Source organism: Melitaea cinxia, chromosome 27, assembly GCF_905220565.1.
Source record: "Melitaea cinxia chromosome 27, ilMelCinx1.1, whole genome shotgun sequence".
Taxonomy (NCBI): Eukaryota; Metazoa; Arthropoda; class Insecta; order Lepidoptera; family Nymphalidae; genus Melitaea; species Melitaea cinxia.
In genome coordinates, this window is record NC_059420.1 from 4,869,887 (window position 1) to 4,886,549 (window position 16,663).

Below are 16,663 nucleotides of genomic sequence, written 5' to 3' on the forward strand. Positions count from 1 at the left end.
TGGGGGCAATTTTGTAGCTTGCGGGGGAAAAAAGATATTCAATTTTGAAAATATCGATAATCCTTAGTAAAATCCCCACGCAGATTTGACGTTTGTGTGATTTTATCCGTTAGGTACTTTGATCTAATTTGCGCTAGCATCGGTGTGTCCTATTTAGCATTTACTATATAACCGTATAGCCACAATCATCGAATGAGTAGTACAGTAGAGCCGACGTACACATAAGTGCGAGTGAAACAGAAAGCGTGTAGTCGCCGACGCCGCGCCACGCCGCCTCGATAGTTAGTACCTGTTTGGAACTGTCTTTGAGCGCACGCATTTATCATCTTAGTTTATTTTATTCATCTACAACCTCGGCCTTCACAACGGAATTCAGTGTATTGCTTAGCGATTGGATTAAATATTACTCTCCTGCTTCGACGAAATGGAAGATCAACGCCGTGTATTGTGTATTACGTGTACAAGATCGGTACTTCGTGACCGAAACCGGCATGTAGTAACGCGAGCCTATTTGGAAGACAATCCAGGCTTCACCGAATACGTCATGGAACGGATTAACATAAATGAGGTAAATATAAACTATACACATAACTTTAGTTCATCGTGTTTGTGTCTTTGTCTTCACTCACATCTTTCGTGTATTTTTGTTTTTTTTTTAAACATTAAGTTCTTTATTGTTTTTGTTACGTAACTTGAGTTTTTTTCTTTTCTTTTAGATAGCCCTTAATCAACTTCAGTATATGTGTCATCGTTGTTGGGTAGCGGGAAGACGACAGCAAGCCAGGTTCGAACAAGAACAAAACCAAGAACCAGCAAATCCAGAGCACTTGCAACCAACGTCTGTTCCAACTTATAGGAGGGTTGCAAATACGGCGCGTCACTGTTTATTCCGCGGGTGCATCAATCAAGAACTTCATAGAGTGTCCAGGTTTATAAAAGTATTTTTATTGGTTAACCATAGCGTGTATGTTCCTGAAAATGTACGCATTTGTACAACACACATCAACACAAGTGATTGGAGCTCCCTGTATGATAATGGAGAAACAATATTCACACCAGACCATCTCAAAGATATAATCGATACGTTACGAGATGCATATAAAGATAAGAATAATATCGATTTTGACAATATAAACAACATTTCACCTGAGGATCTACATTACCTAACTGGCTTAACACACCAACAATTCGAGATCGTTTTGAATGAAACACCGTCTCTTTTAGATCAATGTAGAAGGCCAAAAACTGCACTGGGGGTCTATTTATTAAAACAAAGGTCTGGTGAACCAAATACACGTATAGCCTCTCAAATAGGTGTATCGCGTAAAACGATCGGTATTTTACTTGAAACTGCAAGAAACTGCTTGGCCCAAGACTTTGTTGTTGACTTTGTTGTTCGCCATTTAGGTTTCAACCATATAAGCCGTGATGAAATTATAGCTCATAGCCTTGCAGTGCCGGCATCAATATATTCCAACCCTACAAACCCCGTAGCTATAGCTATTTGTGATGGTTCGTATATATACGTACAGAAAAGCAAAAACTTTTTATTCCAAAAAAGGACTTACAGCTTACACAAGTATAAAAACTTGTTAAAACCCTTTTTAATTACTTGCCCAGACGGCTATATTATAGATATATGTGGACCATACGCTGCAACAAAAACCGATGCTCAAATCATGAGTGAGATAATCAATGATCAAACGTCCCCAGTGCATATAATATTACAAACAGATGACGTTTTTATATTAGATCGAGGTTTTAGAGACTCTATACCAGATATAGAAAGTGCTGGTTATGTTGCCCATATGCCGCCAAGCAAAGATAGGCACGCCACACAGCTCACAGATATTCAAGCAAATAAATCTCGACAAATCACAATGGTGCGATGGGTCATTGAAGTCATAAACGGATGGTTCAAAAGGGACTACAAGATATTCAGACATACAGTTATTAACAAAACACTCCCTCACATATTTGAAGACTTTCGCATTGCGGGAGCCCTTATAAATGCATTTAGGCAGCGTCTGACAGACAACGAGCATGCCCACGCTTTTATCAATATAATAGCTCAAAGAATTACCGAACCTAATAGACTGGGCAATTATGTAGTCGCAGAAAACATGAATAGACAACGGGCGGTGTTCTCTTCAATGACGGCTACATCAATACCATTTCCACAATTGACAAAAGAAGACATCATTTTATTCAGTTTGGGAACATACCACTTAAAGCTCGCCAGATCATATGTTGCCGAACATTTGCGAGGTCGAGATGGTATATATAATATTGAACTATCTTCTAGCCCTAGCCCTAGTATGTCGCAGTATGGGCTAGTAACTGAAAACTGCTCGTTAGTAAGAGGCCGCATATTATCGAGGCACGTATCGAATAAAATATATTACACGTATATTTTGATCAAATTGAATGTCCAGGGCAGACAAGCCATCGAGGCCTATTATTGCTCTTGCATGACGGGCATGAGAACTCTAGGTGCTTGTGCCCACACTGTTAGTATACTATGGTATTTAGGTGTTGGCAGACACCAAGATAACTTCATAGGTCCGGCAAGTGCCTGGGATGATATAATCATTGAGAGTGACAACACAATTTAAAAATGATGTTGCTGTGTTTTAAAATAAAACTGCTTTTTAAGATTGATGTTTTTTTTATTATTCTTCTGTATCGAAAACGAATGCTAGGAAGGAAGCTAAGTCGGTTTCTCCTTAAACAGAAAAGCCGACCGGTGTTTTATCTGGTCTACAGAACGGAAAAAGGTGCCATTGTTATAACCATTGGAAATTAAAATGTGTATGATAACTTCGGTCTCCCATTCATTCATTCAGTCATTCTTTCATTTTTGAGTTAGTCAATTAAGCTTCTTCTAAATGACACCTAGTCTAAGATGCTACAACGTGGGTACGGGTTCCATACAAAATTACCCATTGTTCTTTGAAAGAGGTAAGTGAAACCTATCTCCGCAGTTAATGTAACAATTTCGCGTATAAGAATCATTTTAATTTTTTACCGTAGATTTATACTTTTATTTCTGTTTTTCTTTTGTTGTTTATAATTTAACGGTCTTACTTATAAAAATCGCTAAGCAATACTTAGCCATCGCTTAGTTAAACCGCTCTTAAGCTATAAATGCACGTTTAACTTTTGTTTACTTATAAACGTTGATAAGCTGTTACTTAGTTAAGAAACGAACAAAGAACGATACATAGATGGTTAGCACAGATTATAACAAATAATCGATTAGATAAAGAAATTGAATGAACGAAATTGTTAAAAGTTCTATTTCTTCCATATTATGTCATCTATGACAGTGTCCGAGTGTCGTGAATTTGACAGATAACGCTCATTTTGTATGTTTTATAGCGGGAATTTCTATCTAAATAATTTTTTATCTTTCATTTTTAATAGTAGTATTTATAGTGTATTTATTAGTTTTATTCAGTGATGGACACCCCCGAGCAAGCCAATAAAAGAATACGATCCACCAATTGCAGTGATATAGAGAAGGTATTTGTATACTTATTATATTTGTAAACGAATGCTGTAGTGTCTGTAATAACATTAATATATGCCTGAATGCTTGCATGCTAACAACAAATATGTTCTTTTTAGAAAATGCTAAGAACGCTTGTGTTCAAAAGAGCAAATATTATCGAAAAAAAAGACACAACGACGAACTCGAATGCCGCTAAAAAGATAGCTTGGGAGGAGGTTTTGTCATGGTTAGTTTTGAGGTTTTTCGCATTTCGCGGCTTTGTGTTGTTTCAATATTGAAGTTTCGAGTTTTCAATTTTATCTCACATCTATTGAAATCATTATTTAATTTCAGTTTTAATGCTGTCAATTCTACTAAGCGGGATATGACACAGCTTCTCATCCAATGGAAGAACATGAAAAATAAAGCAAAGAAGTCGGAGTTTTCTTTCAGGAGAGCAAAAAACATGACTGATGGAGGACCTCCCCCACCTAGGCCACCTCCTGAAGACCAGGAACTCATCGACGCAAATTCACCACAAGTTCTCAATTGACTCAAACTGTCGTGATAGTGACAGCATTTATATTAAACAGGTAGTTATATACATTTAAAATTTTGCTAGATTCTTTGTTAATCTGAATTGAAGTACACAATCATATTGCATTAATTGTGCTACCTAGTTAACAAATATTTTCACTATCTCAGCAGGAATCAACTCAAAATGTTTGCATCCCATCTCCAGTATCACAGATACAAAAGGAACTGGAGTTATGAATAATTAATTTATAATAATAATATGAATTAATTTAGAACTAATTCTCTTTTATACTTAAGCCATTATAACTAGCATAACCTTGATGTGTGTAAATTGTTATTTACTAGCAGTACTCCACGAGTAAATAATAATTCACCACATTAGCACTCCGTGATTAATATTTGTTTTTATTTCTTTACTACCTAGTTATTGTCAACGAAAGTAGCACCTGTATTGACCTGTTTTATTATATTTTTAGCCACAATAAATTGATGATCCCAGCCCAGCTCTATTTAGTTCGGCAGCCCAGGCCAGTAGTCAGGCCTCATTTCCCATACATGACAGGCCAGGTCCTTCAGGATCGGCTCCAGCAAAAAAAAAACGAAAAACAAATAAGTATGTTTGTATACAACATTTTTTATCTCACTGCTCTATATTACAAATATTTTATACATAAAAGCTGTTGCCCATGAATTTATATGCATTAAAAAGAATAAAGATATATTTTTTACCCGACTGCCAAGGAAGGGTTATGTTTTTCGTGCGTATCTTGTATGCATGTAATATTCTTTACTACCTCATATTTCCAGAACAATTGAACGGATTTACATAATTGAGGTATCGTTAGGTTCGTCTTACCTGCCGAAGTGTTCTTAGATAGGTGACATTAAAAAAAATCAAACATGGCGGCTGCGCGAAGCCATTATAGTTAATGAAAAAAATTTTTTTTTCTCGAATACTACAATATGGGTATCAAATTGAAGGGCACAATACAAGGATTTTAAAAAGGTATATCATGATTATTATTATACTTAATAAAGAGACCTATGAGGGCATATATTAATGAGTAATTATAGTAAGATACAAAAAGCAGGCATACATTTTATACAAATGTTTAAATAAATTTTGTTTTTACAGATTAAAGTCGGACTGCTGTAAGACCAATCAATGAGCATGAAATTTATATGATGGCAAGGAAAGCGAGGGAGGAAGCCATGCTTCGCGATAAAGAAGCGCACGAATGTAAGATGATGTATGAAAGAGAGCTGCATGAAAGAAGAATGACATTAATGGCTTTGGAAGAGGATTATTGGAAAATTAAAATAAGAAAATTAAAAGAAAATGAGTGAGTTTTATTGTAAACATTTTATTGAGTTTTAGTGTGATTATTGTATTCTTATTAAATTGTCATCTATACAAATAAATAAAACTGGAGTGTCTGGTTTTAATATTAAAATAATTGGAAAATTAATTAAAAATATATTAATTTATAACGTTGTTTAATTTAATTATACTTAGTTTTTCTGGTGGCAACACTTCACTTGATTTTATAATCTTTAAAACAGTGAAATGTAGATGATTTGACATTACGGCATGGGCTAGGTTATAAATATCGTATGTCGGAAGGCAAAGCCCCCTTTTTCCCTGACGAGCCGCCGACCAGGACTAAGATAAGTACTATAAGGTATTTTATTACATTCCCAGTATGTAATTAGTTGTTCTGCTGATATTTATTTACCCTTGTAACCTATGTTATGTATTTCTTAATTCTTATAATGTTGAAATTCAAGTTATTAAGTTATACTCGTATTCATATTATAACTATTTTTGTGATTTTATAACTGTGTAATAATGATGATATGACAATAATAATATAATTTAATGGTTACCACATCCTTTGTCTTATTTACTTTATTCTTAAAAATATATTATACATAAAGTAATAATTAAGTATCATAAATGTGCTTCTTCTGACATTAAAGTAATGGAGGGTAATTGGATGCTATTTGATATATGATAATAATTATTTCAAATACAGTTCTTTTAATAAGTGATGATCATCAAAGACATAGTTCTTTTAATATTAAATTAATAGAGGGTAATTTGAAGCTTTGCAATATATAAAGTAATAATTGTTATAAACATAGTTCTTTTAATATTAAAGTAAACGAGGGTAATAATAGCTTTGCAAAACTTTCTCTTTTTCTTACTAATTATCTTTATAATCAGTAAAATTCTATCATATGCATACACGGTACATATATCAAAATAACATTTTTATAATTTTTCTCTGTCTGTCTGTTTGTTTCGGCTAATCTCTGAAACGGTTGGACTGATTTTGACCAGTATCATTCTTCATCTGTGCTTTGAAGACTTGCTGTATCTGAGGAAAAGAAAACTCAGATTAGTTATTTAAAAAAGAGTAAGCGTTTCATACTTCATCTGTTTGAAATCATGGCCTGAACTGATGGCGGATTGATGTTTTACGTTTGTTTGCGGGCCATAGCTTAGAGAATTTATCAGAAACTAAATGTAAAAGAAAAAAGTTGTTAAAAATTAAAATGTAACAAAAATACACACCTTGTTCTGCCAGGTTTAGTGCCAGAAGCAAAGTCGGCAATGTCTGAAGTGGAATGCTGGAATCTTTTCATTACTGAGGATATGCTACAAATCATATTTATGCATACTAATTCACGCATTGAACCTAAAATAGCTTCGTGTACTAATTTGTCTAAGTACACGCATGTTAAAAAATGCACTATGATTGAATTGAAAGCTTTTATAATCCTTCTCTATCTTGCTGGTCTTTACCGATCAGCCAGACAAAATTTGAGCGATTTATGGACTACTGATGGGACGGGTGTCGTGTAAGTGTCTAACAAATAACGAAATGCTTTTAGCTTTCCGAGTTAGGTGTAAATTTCGCCAGTATTTACCATCTAAACCTGCTAAGTACGGGATAAAAAAAATTGCTTTAGTCGATGCAAACAATGATTATGTAAAAAAAAAAGTCATCATATATATCATTTTTATTATTAATAAAACATTACATTTTACTATATTATAATTATAATACAATACTTCTAATACTACTATTAAGTCTTCAAATTATATTCTTTTAACTTTAAAATTTATATTTACTGTTAAAATTACTTTAAGATATCATCTCACCCCCATCACATCGGCGAGAAGGGTGGCTGCTGGGACGACGATACGACCAGCCCCTCCCTTATCTTAGCTCTTCACCCCCATTATCCATCAACATCATTTCATCTCTCATTTTGGTTGACTGTTCTGAATGGGCGGGACCAACTGTATCAAATCGCAGGCCACCCCGCCCACCAGACAGTCACCAATTAATCAAAAGACTCCAGCTGGGACTACCCTAACTTTTTTTTATATACTTTTACTCTCAATTTCTCAACTATAATTAAACCCCTAATTTTCTTCTTTACCTTTGCCGGAGCTTACCCAAAAAACTTCTCATCTTCTTTGTATACTCATCATACCATCTTTTTTTATTTACAATTAAACCCTCATTGCGTCTCAATTTATTTTAATAAAAAAAAAAAAAAAAAAAGAAACAATGATTATGTCAAGAACTTAGAGATATATCCTGGAAAGCAGCCTGGAGGACCTTTTTCTATAAGTAACAAACAATTTGATGTTGTTGACCGGATTATACAGCCTATTACCAGAATAAACCGAAATGTCACATTTGATAACTGTTTCACTAGTTATGAACTGATACAGAATTTGCTCATGGAACATAAGTTGACATCAGTTGGTACCCTGCGAAAAAATAAAAGACAAGTTCCAGTGGAATTTACTAAAACTCGCGGAGTTGAAGTTTTCTCATCCCGATTTGGTTTTCAAAAGGATATCACACTAGTTGCTCATGTGCCTAAAAAAATAAAATAGTGTTGCTGATGTCTAGCTAACACCACAACGATGCCATTGATGAAACAACAGGAGAGCAACGCAACCCTGAAATAAATACGTATTACAACTGCTGCCTTTGAAATACACAAACCGAAGAAGGGAAGCAGCGTGTTTGTAACTACTGTACTTTGTAAAATAACAACAATGGCGAAACACGAGAGCGCCGTAATGGGCCTGCAACGGGTGGTCGTGGTGTACATATGCATTTACGTGGCAGCATGGCAGCCCGTAATAGCATAAGAGGAGTGAGAACGCGCGGTGGGCAACGTGGTGACAGGCCTTTGGTTTCTGAACCTTAATAGCCTCTCAATACTAAAACCCTAATATATTATATTTATTTAACTTTTTCTTATGTAATTTTTGTTTTTTTTTTTTTATTTCGTAATTTTTTTATTGCTATTTTTCTCTGAATATTTCCTTTAATATAAATAACTATTTAAGAGTGTTCTGTGGTATTCTGGAGAACCTACCAGAGGGCCAACCTATGGAGATAGCGATGGACCCTAAAAGGGCGAGAGTCCTCCCTGCTGCTGTGACTAAAAACCCAAGGTGGAGTATTCCGATGTTTTCAATTTAAATACTTAAGTTCAAATAGCAAAAAAATATATCTAAGGCTTTGTTTTCAGTGCTGTGTGGCTACGGCACTAAAGAATTTAGCCACCCCCTCTCTTCCCGTGGGTGTCGTAAGAGGCGACTAAGGGATAACAAGGTTCCACAACCATCTTGGAACTTAAGAAGCCGACCGATGGCGGGATAACCATCCAACTACTGGCTTTGAAATACACAGGCCGTAAACGTAAAAACGCAACAAGAATAAGTTATCTATACCATACCTATTATGAGTATTTCTAAATTTTACTATAGAGTCTATCGAGCACTCGATAAGACTTATAGTTTTAAGTGCGTTATATTGGTATTAGTTACTAATATTTTTATCTCTTTCTTCCGTATAGAAAAACGAAAGACTAAACTTGATGACTTTCGAATGAAGTGAGGTCTAAACGAAATATAAATAATCCGACAAGAATGCAAAGCAGCATTTTGCAATTTTTTCAATTTATTCCGTCAGTTTAAATGTCTAAATAACTTTAGTTGTTGTTAAACACTTGTGAAACAATCATATTGTTTAATTGTTATACAATAATTCTAAAACAACAAAGTATAAAAAATTAGAACTAGTGCTTCCCAGTTCGAACTTACGGTGGATTATATGGAAAAGTAAGTGTACATTTAAGTGTTATGGTTATTTATCTCTTTCTTTCTGCTGCTTTGCTGAGCTGCCATAGGAACTGGTGGTGGACCAGCGGCAAAAATAAAATTAAACAATTTAGAATTACGCATTCAAAATATTATTTGGTCGCAAGCAGCTATGGGTATGGTACAGGTGATGGAAATTGGCTTACACCAGGTTATTTTCATTTACTTTTCTTTTATTTCTTTACATCACTTGTTTAGTTTTGTATCTAAGCATGAATTTATATTATTTATTATTATTAAGCAGGTGAACAGTTTGACTGTGTAACTTATATCCTGTAACAAGTATGTTGACTTATTTGTTCTTGCTCATAGTCCTACGGAAATTATACAGAAATTTATCTGCTAGGTTTTTGATCTTAATGCTGAAAAATACCTAATACCATTATTTATTTATTTATTTTATACTTTATTGCACAATACAATTTGTACAAAAGGCGAGCTTAATGCTAAAATTGCTAAATGTATTCTCTACCAGCTAAACTTCCTTAATTTTATACCATTATCGATTACTAAAACAGTTCTCACATCTACAGGCTAACGCTTTAAACGAGTTACCGCCAGAACCTCAGTTAACTGCTGTCGAGCAAGAGGCCGGTAATGAATGTTGTAAGTTATTTTATTAAACAGAAAAAAATATTGCATAGTAAAGTATATTTTTATCAAATTTTGTATTACTACTACGACATAATCATAGACATAACTAATTTTCCCAAGGAGAATTAATGTTTTAAACAATGATATTAGTATATGATTAATATATATTTAACACTTATTCAGCAATCTATTGGAGTCAGCCAGGCACAAGTTCAGCCATAGTAACAAGGTTAGAGCCGACATCTGTGGAGCCATAATCTGGGTAGGTACCCAGCCTGTCAGTGTACATCTTGGATGCCCTGCCTAACAGCCCGCCGTTGCCACCGCCGCCGCCATCTACTGTACAAGACTCTCCAACACGACAACAATATATACAACACGCAGACGTGTATTAGGTGGTTCCCCAAGAACATCTCGTCCTGCCACTCAGTCGGAATTAGCGAGAACCCAGTTCTCCAGATCAGACTCTGAGTGGCGGGCGTTTCATAGGGAAAAGGAGAGGCATGTGCATGAAATAGAGAAAGAAAAGCTCCGATTGAGGAAAATTGAGTTGCAACAACAAGCGAGATAGCAGGAGTTGTTTGGTCAAATTCTTTCAATCGTGAGTGAGGTAGCAAATAAATATGTAAATAAATAAATGTTTAAAACCACTATGTAAAATGATGAGTCGCGGTAAAAAAATGTGTAATATTTCTATTTTGATGGACGAAATTGTTCGAACTAAAAGAATCAGAATTAATTATTCTCTTCAGTATTTATTGATTTAAATGGCTCTCAGCAACTCTTCTAGCTAGTTGATATCTTAGTGCTCTTCCTACGAGCAAATCTTCACTGGCTTCACTTTCTTGACAAACATCTTGCCGCTCTGCAAACAAACAGAATTAGTAAGAACATTCGAAATATTTTATTAACAATGCCAGTGTTCATACTAGAAACTAGGCTCATTGACTAGAAACAAGAAGTTAATGTGGTGAACATGCTTTCAATAAAGCAATCTCTGCTAGTACTGGCAATGAATTGGGTTCAGTAGTGGTAAAAAAGTTGTTTGCAGTATGTACAGATCCCAGAGCACATGCAATCTACTTCGATAAACGTTTCAGCAGCATGCAAAATTCTTTTTAGAACAACTTAAAGAGAGAGATTGACATGACCGCATTTATTATTTTTATTATGATTATTACTTTTTTTTTAACCACTTAATGTTATTTTTTTTTTCTTTCCAATTGTATTCACATGTATAATAATCTATATTTGTATAGCTTTATATCATATTTTTATGTTAGTAAATAATATAGTATGTACTTTAGTATTATTACTTTAGAAACACGGTGCACTGTTAAACTATTCATTGTTTTTGCTGCACTGTTTATCACATAAATTGTATCTTTTTTCTTCTGTAAATAAATAAATAAATAAATAAATAAATAATAAATAAATAAATAATTGTTGATTTATTTCAAATTTCAACGACCAAAAACCACTTAAACTTTTGTGTTAACCCTAGACACCTAACCTTCGTCGAATCGACGAGTACGCCGCACTAATATCGCTATTTCTTTTCGCCACGCGCGCCGATCACAGAATCTTCACTTGTCAATTCAGTATTCGTCGAGCTCTTCCGGGTGACGACCACGCCTGGCGGGTAAGTACTTCTCTTTTCGAAATATTACGAAAATAGTCGTCATTTTGACGAATGGTTAAGGTTTGTGTATAAAATTTTTATAGTGTTTGCTTTCGTTTGTTTATAGTGTTTGTTCTTTTTTACAGCTTTTACCATGGCTTCCAAGCGATGGCTGACTGAGGATAATATAAAACAACTGTTAATGGATGAGGAAGATCCCAGTGCGTTAGAGGAGTCATCGAACAGCGAAACAGAAGATAATTTAGAGGTGGATGATGCAGAAAGTGACGCTCAAGATGAGGTTTCCGACCATGAAAATATTTCTTCGCTTGATCTGAACGACAATGTACCGGAGCCAGAAATTCCTTCAACTCTATCTGAAGAAGGTTCAGGTAATAATTCAGCTATCTTGACCTTACCCCAACAAAATATTCGAAGTCAGTCCCGTCATGTTTGGACTACGAGCAAAGGTCGTACTTCGAGTAGAGCAGCTGCAATAAATATAGTGCGTGTTGCCAGAGGACCTACTCGTGGTCTAAGGGGTATAGAGGATCCTCTGCTGTTATTTGAACATTTTATAACTAATCAGATGCAAGAAGATATTGTAAAATGGACAAACGCTGAAATTACAATAAAAAGGCAAAACTATGAACAAAATACATCAACTCAGAATGAGACAACCAAAGAAGAGATTAGAGCTCTCATAGGTATTCTAGTCTTATCTGCAGCTCTCAAAGACAATCATCTGTCTCTTGATGAATTATTCAACACCGAGTATTCTGGCTCAAGATATGTGTCATGCATGAGTAAAGAAAGATGCGATTTCCTCCTACGATGTCTGCGTTTCGATGACAAGACATTCCGCTTGCAACGACAAAAGGACGATCCCTTTACACCTATACGAGACCTATGGGAGATGCTTATGGTTCAATGCCGCCAAAATTATGTGCCTGGAACAAATGTCACCATTGATGAGCAGCTATTGGCTTTCCGTGGCAGATGTAAGTTTAGAATGTATATTCCGAATAAACCTGCGAAATATGGGGTCAAGTTAGAAATGCTATGTGATAGCGGCACAAGGTATATGATTGATAGTACACCATATCTCGGGAAAGGAACCAATACTAGAGGTGTGCCATTGGGGGAGTATTTTGTAAAAGAACTTACTCACAGTATTCATGGTACAAACCGGAATGTAACCATGGATAACTGGTTCACATCAGTACCATTGGCGAAGCAGTTACTCCAGCAACCTTATAAAATGACGCTTGTAGGTACTTTACGAGCCAATAAAAAGGAAATCCCTGAAGAAATGAAGAACTATCGATCAAGAGCCGTCAATACGTCGATGTTCTGTTACGATGGTCCCCTAACGCTTCTTTCTTACAAGGTAAAACCATCAAAAATGGTTTACTTACTTTCTTCGTGTGACGAGGACGGCACAGTTGACCCCCACACAAAGAAACCTCACATGGTTCAATTTTATAATAGTACAAAAGGTGGCGTGGATACGTTTGACCAAATGTGTTCAGTAATGTCTTGCAGCAGAAAAACTAGTCGGTGGCCACTCTGTGTTTTCTACGGTATGTTGAACATATCATGTATTAACAGCTATATAATTTACTGCCATAATACTTGTGTAATAGGACAAAAAGTAATGACTCGACGTGATTTTATGAAGAAGCTGCATATGCAACTTGTAGAATCGTGGCTCAAAACCCGTCTGTAAATTCGTACTATGCCAAGACACGTGAAGGATAAGATAAAAAATGTGTTAGGAGTGTCCATCGAGGAAGGTCAAGGTCAGCCATCATCATCTAACAATGATCTTCAGCCACTCGAGGCTGTGAACAGAAAAAGAAAGATTTGTGGCCTATGTTCATACAAAAAAAGGCGCATGACAAAATGTTACTGCTCAAAATGCAATACCGCAATTTGTGGTGAACATAAAGTTGATTTTTGTGTACAGTGCGCTTCAAAATAATTAGTTTTTTTTGTGTTTTACCAAGTAACAAGACTATTATAATTTATGTTTGCCAAAGAAAAGAAGGCTATTTTTGTTATGTTTTTTAAATTTTATTTGTAGGTAATTGTCTTCATCATTAATCTCAAAAAGTCTAGTGTTTTGTAACTTTAGTATAAAATAAATATTTTCTTACCAAACTACAAATATTTTGTTTTATTTTACTAAAATAATGTATGTTTTACTTTATTAACTTTTAAAACTACCGAAAAAATACATATTTTTATAAAATTATACGCCGCCAAAAACTGTTCGTCAAATCGACGAATGGTTAGGTTAAAAGGGATATGTTCGAAGGTTAGGTGTCTAGGGTTAAATATGAAAAAACACTTTGCAGTGATTGTTTTATACCTTGTCATACAAAATAAGCTCATTCTTTTTAAACTGTTTGTGGTCATTGTTTTCAAATAAAACTGTTTTTATTATAATTGTTCACTTTCCTTATTTCGGACAGGCTGACTACCAACGAGAGAGACGAGCGCCACCGATCAAGGCTAACGAAAAACTAGTTCGTTAGTTACCGATCTCAGTTGTGCTCACATTGTGTGTACTGCTACTCATGTCGCCATTTTGTTATTGCCCACGGACTCCGCCGCTGCTTACTTGTTTCACTACTTAGCTCGTTTATTGGATTGATTTGCATTATGATTTGGACTTGGTTTACTTGGTAGTGTAAGAGATTATTTTTATTGAGTTGCACAAGGAGACAGCGTTAGGCGGCCCATAGACGATCAATTATATTGCGCAATATTGCGAATTGTGCAATAAAATTGATTAATTAGGTCTAATATTGAAGATTGCGCAATGATTGAACGAAAGTTTGAGCGAGTTTAATTTTTATTGCACCATATTTTTCTATTGCATCGTGTAGGGTCAGTATTGCGCAATAATTTTTAGTCTGTATTTCGTCCGCGAGGAGAACATACACGTGCAAGCTTCTAGAAAATGGCAGAAAAGGAGAATACGAAAGTTAAGGAAAGAGAGTTTATCGTTGAATGTATCCAACTGTACAGAGAATTGTCGTCTTTGTGGAATGTCAAAAGCAAAGAATATCATGACCGTGATAAAAAAAATGCTGACTACGAAACATTGTTGTCTAAATATAAAGAGATGTTTCCACAGGCAAGCAAAGATGACGTGAAGAAGAAATTTAATTCTTTAATAACTAACTACCGGAAGGAGCTCAAGAAATACCTTCAGTCGATGAAATCCGGATCTAGTACAGACGACATATACCAACCTACTTTATGGTATTTTAATGAAATGTTTTTCTTACAAGGACTTCTATACCCTAGCCATACTTCACGATGAAGGATACCACGCGTTCCACTTTCGACGAGTCCAAGATTTACAGCCGACAGACCACCAATTGCCCATTGATTTTTGCCAAACCATGTTACGAAAAGAGCAAGATGATCCTGGATTTTTCAATAAAGTTTTATAGTCAGATGAATCAGATTTGAGCGATTTGGAATATTTAATATTCATAAGTACCATACGTGGGCAATTGAAAATTCACACGCTGTGAGAGCTTCAACGTTTCAAGCTCGTTTTAGCGTTAACTTGTGGTTTGGTGTCCTCAATGGTGAACTAATTGTTCCGTTTGAATTGCCGACCAGACTTGGTGGAAGCAAGTTACAAAAACTTCTTAGAAAATGAATTCCAATTGTTGCTTGAAGATGTGAGTCTCGAACTTAGACGTAATCTGGTATTTCAAAATGACGGCGCTCCGTGTCACTAGGCAACACAAGTCCGAAATTATTTAAATGAAAATTACCCCAATTAATGGATAGGACGCAGTGGACCAATTAGATGTCCTTCACGTTCATCTGACCTCAATCCTATCGATTTTTTCAATTGGGGCTATTACAAAGAAATAGTATACGCCTGAGAATGTTTGAGTGAACAAGAGCTAAGGCAAAATATTGCAGACGTCCAACGTGTTAACAGAGAGAAAAGAGAAGCATTTGGACGATTAAAACACATTTTTTTACGAAGGTGTCGTATGTGTATTGCTGCTGGATGTCTAGTTAGTTGCTGCTGTTTATAAGAATAGACGTATCTAGCAACACCAGAATAAATTATAGCAGGCGATTTCGATCTCCTCACCCCGAACCAGCCGGCCTAGCATGCATACAACGAGATATCTCTTGACGAGAGAGAGAAATAATGTCTACATCGAGTATTTTCTCGATTACCCTAACATGCGCACTACGAGAGACAAAATTCTCTTCCGAAGACTTCGCCTTGTCGAGTAGAGAAACATTATCAACCATAATCACAACTGAATATCATTCTTATTTCTTATGTCGTAAAGTTGAATTTACAAGGTTATTGACCAATCGTGCCAAACCGGGATGAGCCAACGTTTGTATAATTTCAAACGAGTGACACATGTTTTATTTAACAATGTTCTCGGCCTTTTGGCTAAGATAAAAAGTGTATATCTAATTTAAAAAATCTAATATGGAAAATAAAACGGCGTAAGTAAATGAATTTAATTATATATGTTAAACAATATGCTCGTGTTGTGCTTTATATCTTGTCGCACATTAGATAATTGTAATTCTATCACGCATGGTTTTATCTATTTATTTATTTTTTTAATTTTTAAAATTTTTTGAATTTTTGAATTTTTTTTTTTTGATTATTGATTTTACTTTTATTCTATTTAATTTTATTTTTACTTATTGATTTTTTTTTAATATAATTTTGTTTTGTTTTTTATTCTGAATGTTGTCTTGTCTTGTTGTACTAACCCAATATGGACTTATACTTTGGTCTGAAATAAAGTATTATTATTATTTAGAATAAGAAGCAACAGGGCGCAAATACGTTTTTTGTGTCATTATATGGCACACTTCACTCGACTTTTCGCATTTCCCGCTCTTCGTATACCGAAATTATATAATTATAATAGGGAAACGCCATGGTATACAAAAAATAGGCACCCGGTTTTATTTATTTTTTATTTATCGTCTTTCTCGTCGATAATATTGAAAACGAGAAGTTTCTCTTCCTAAAACGACAAAATTCGACAAAATTACGATGTCATGTTAGCTTCCGTAGAGATAAGTATCACAGATCACTAAAATTTAATGATTATCTCTTCTATTGACGTAACGAGAAGAGTATCGCGTGCACGCATGTTAGCTACTGTAGACATAGAGAGATAATACGAGAAAAGGGGTAGACAAA

At 35.0% G+C, this 16,663-nt stretch overlaps 1 protein-coding gene and 2 long non-coding RNA genes across 5 annotated transcripts; 2 read left to right on the forward strand and 1 right to left on the reverse strand.

The window, feature by feature from the left end:
* The first annotated feature begins 3,185 nt into the window (after window positions 1–3,185).
* On the forward strand, window positions 3,186–5,499 carry LOC123666794. Of its 3 annotated transcripts, XR_006745333.1 has the most exons (4): window positions 3,186–3,525; window positions 3,848–4,086; window positions 4,507–4,643; window positions 5,166–5,499. It is a non-coding gene; the product is annotated as an uncharacterized LOC123666794 (long non-coding RNA). The 3 variants fall into 3 exon arrangements; XR_006745334.1 differs by lacking the exon at window positions 3,186–3,525 and having other exon boundaries at window positions 3,788–4,086; XR_006745332.1 differs by lacking the exons at window positions 3,186–3,525; window positions 3,848–4,086 and having other exon boundaries at window positions 4,312–4,643.
* A 729-nt stretch (window positions 5,500–6,228) lies between these two features.
* LOC123666807 lies at window positions 6,229–6,894 on the reverse strand. Its single transcript, XR_006745347.1, has 2 exons — window positions 6,609–6,894; window positions 6,229–6,411 (listed from the first exon to the last, which is right to left on the reverse strand). It is a non-coding gene; the product is annotated as an uncharacterized LOC123666807 (long non-coding RNA).
* Window positions 6,895–11,596: 4,702 nt separating this feature from the next.
* LOC123666885 (piggyBac transposable element-derived protein 4-like) lies at window positions 11,597–13,171 on the forward strand. The gene has a single exon (XM_045600907.1). The coding sequence runs from the start codon at window positions 11,597–11,599 to the stop codon at window positions 13,169–13,171; it is 1,575 nt and encodes a 524-aa protein (XP_045456863.1).
* The last annotated feature ends 3,492 nt before the right edge of the window (window positions 13,172–16,663 follow it).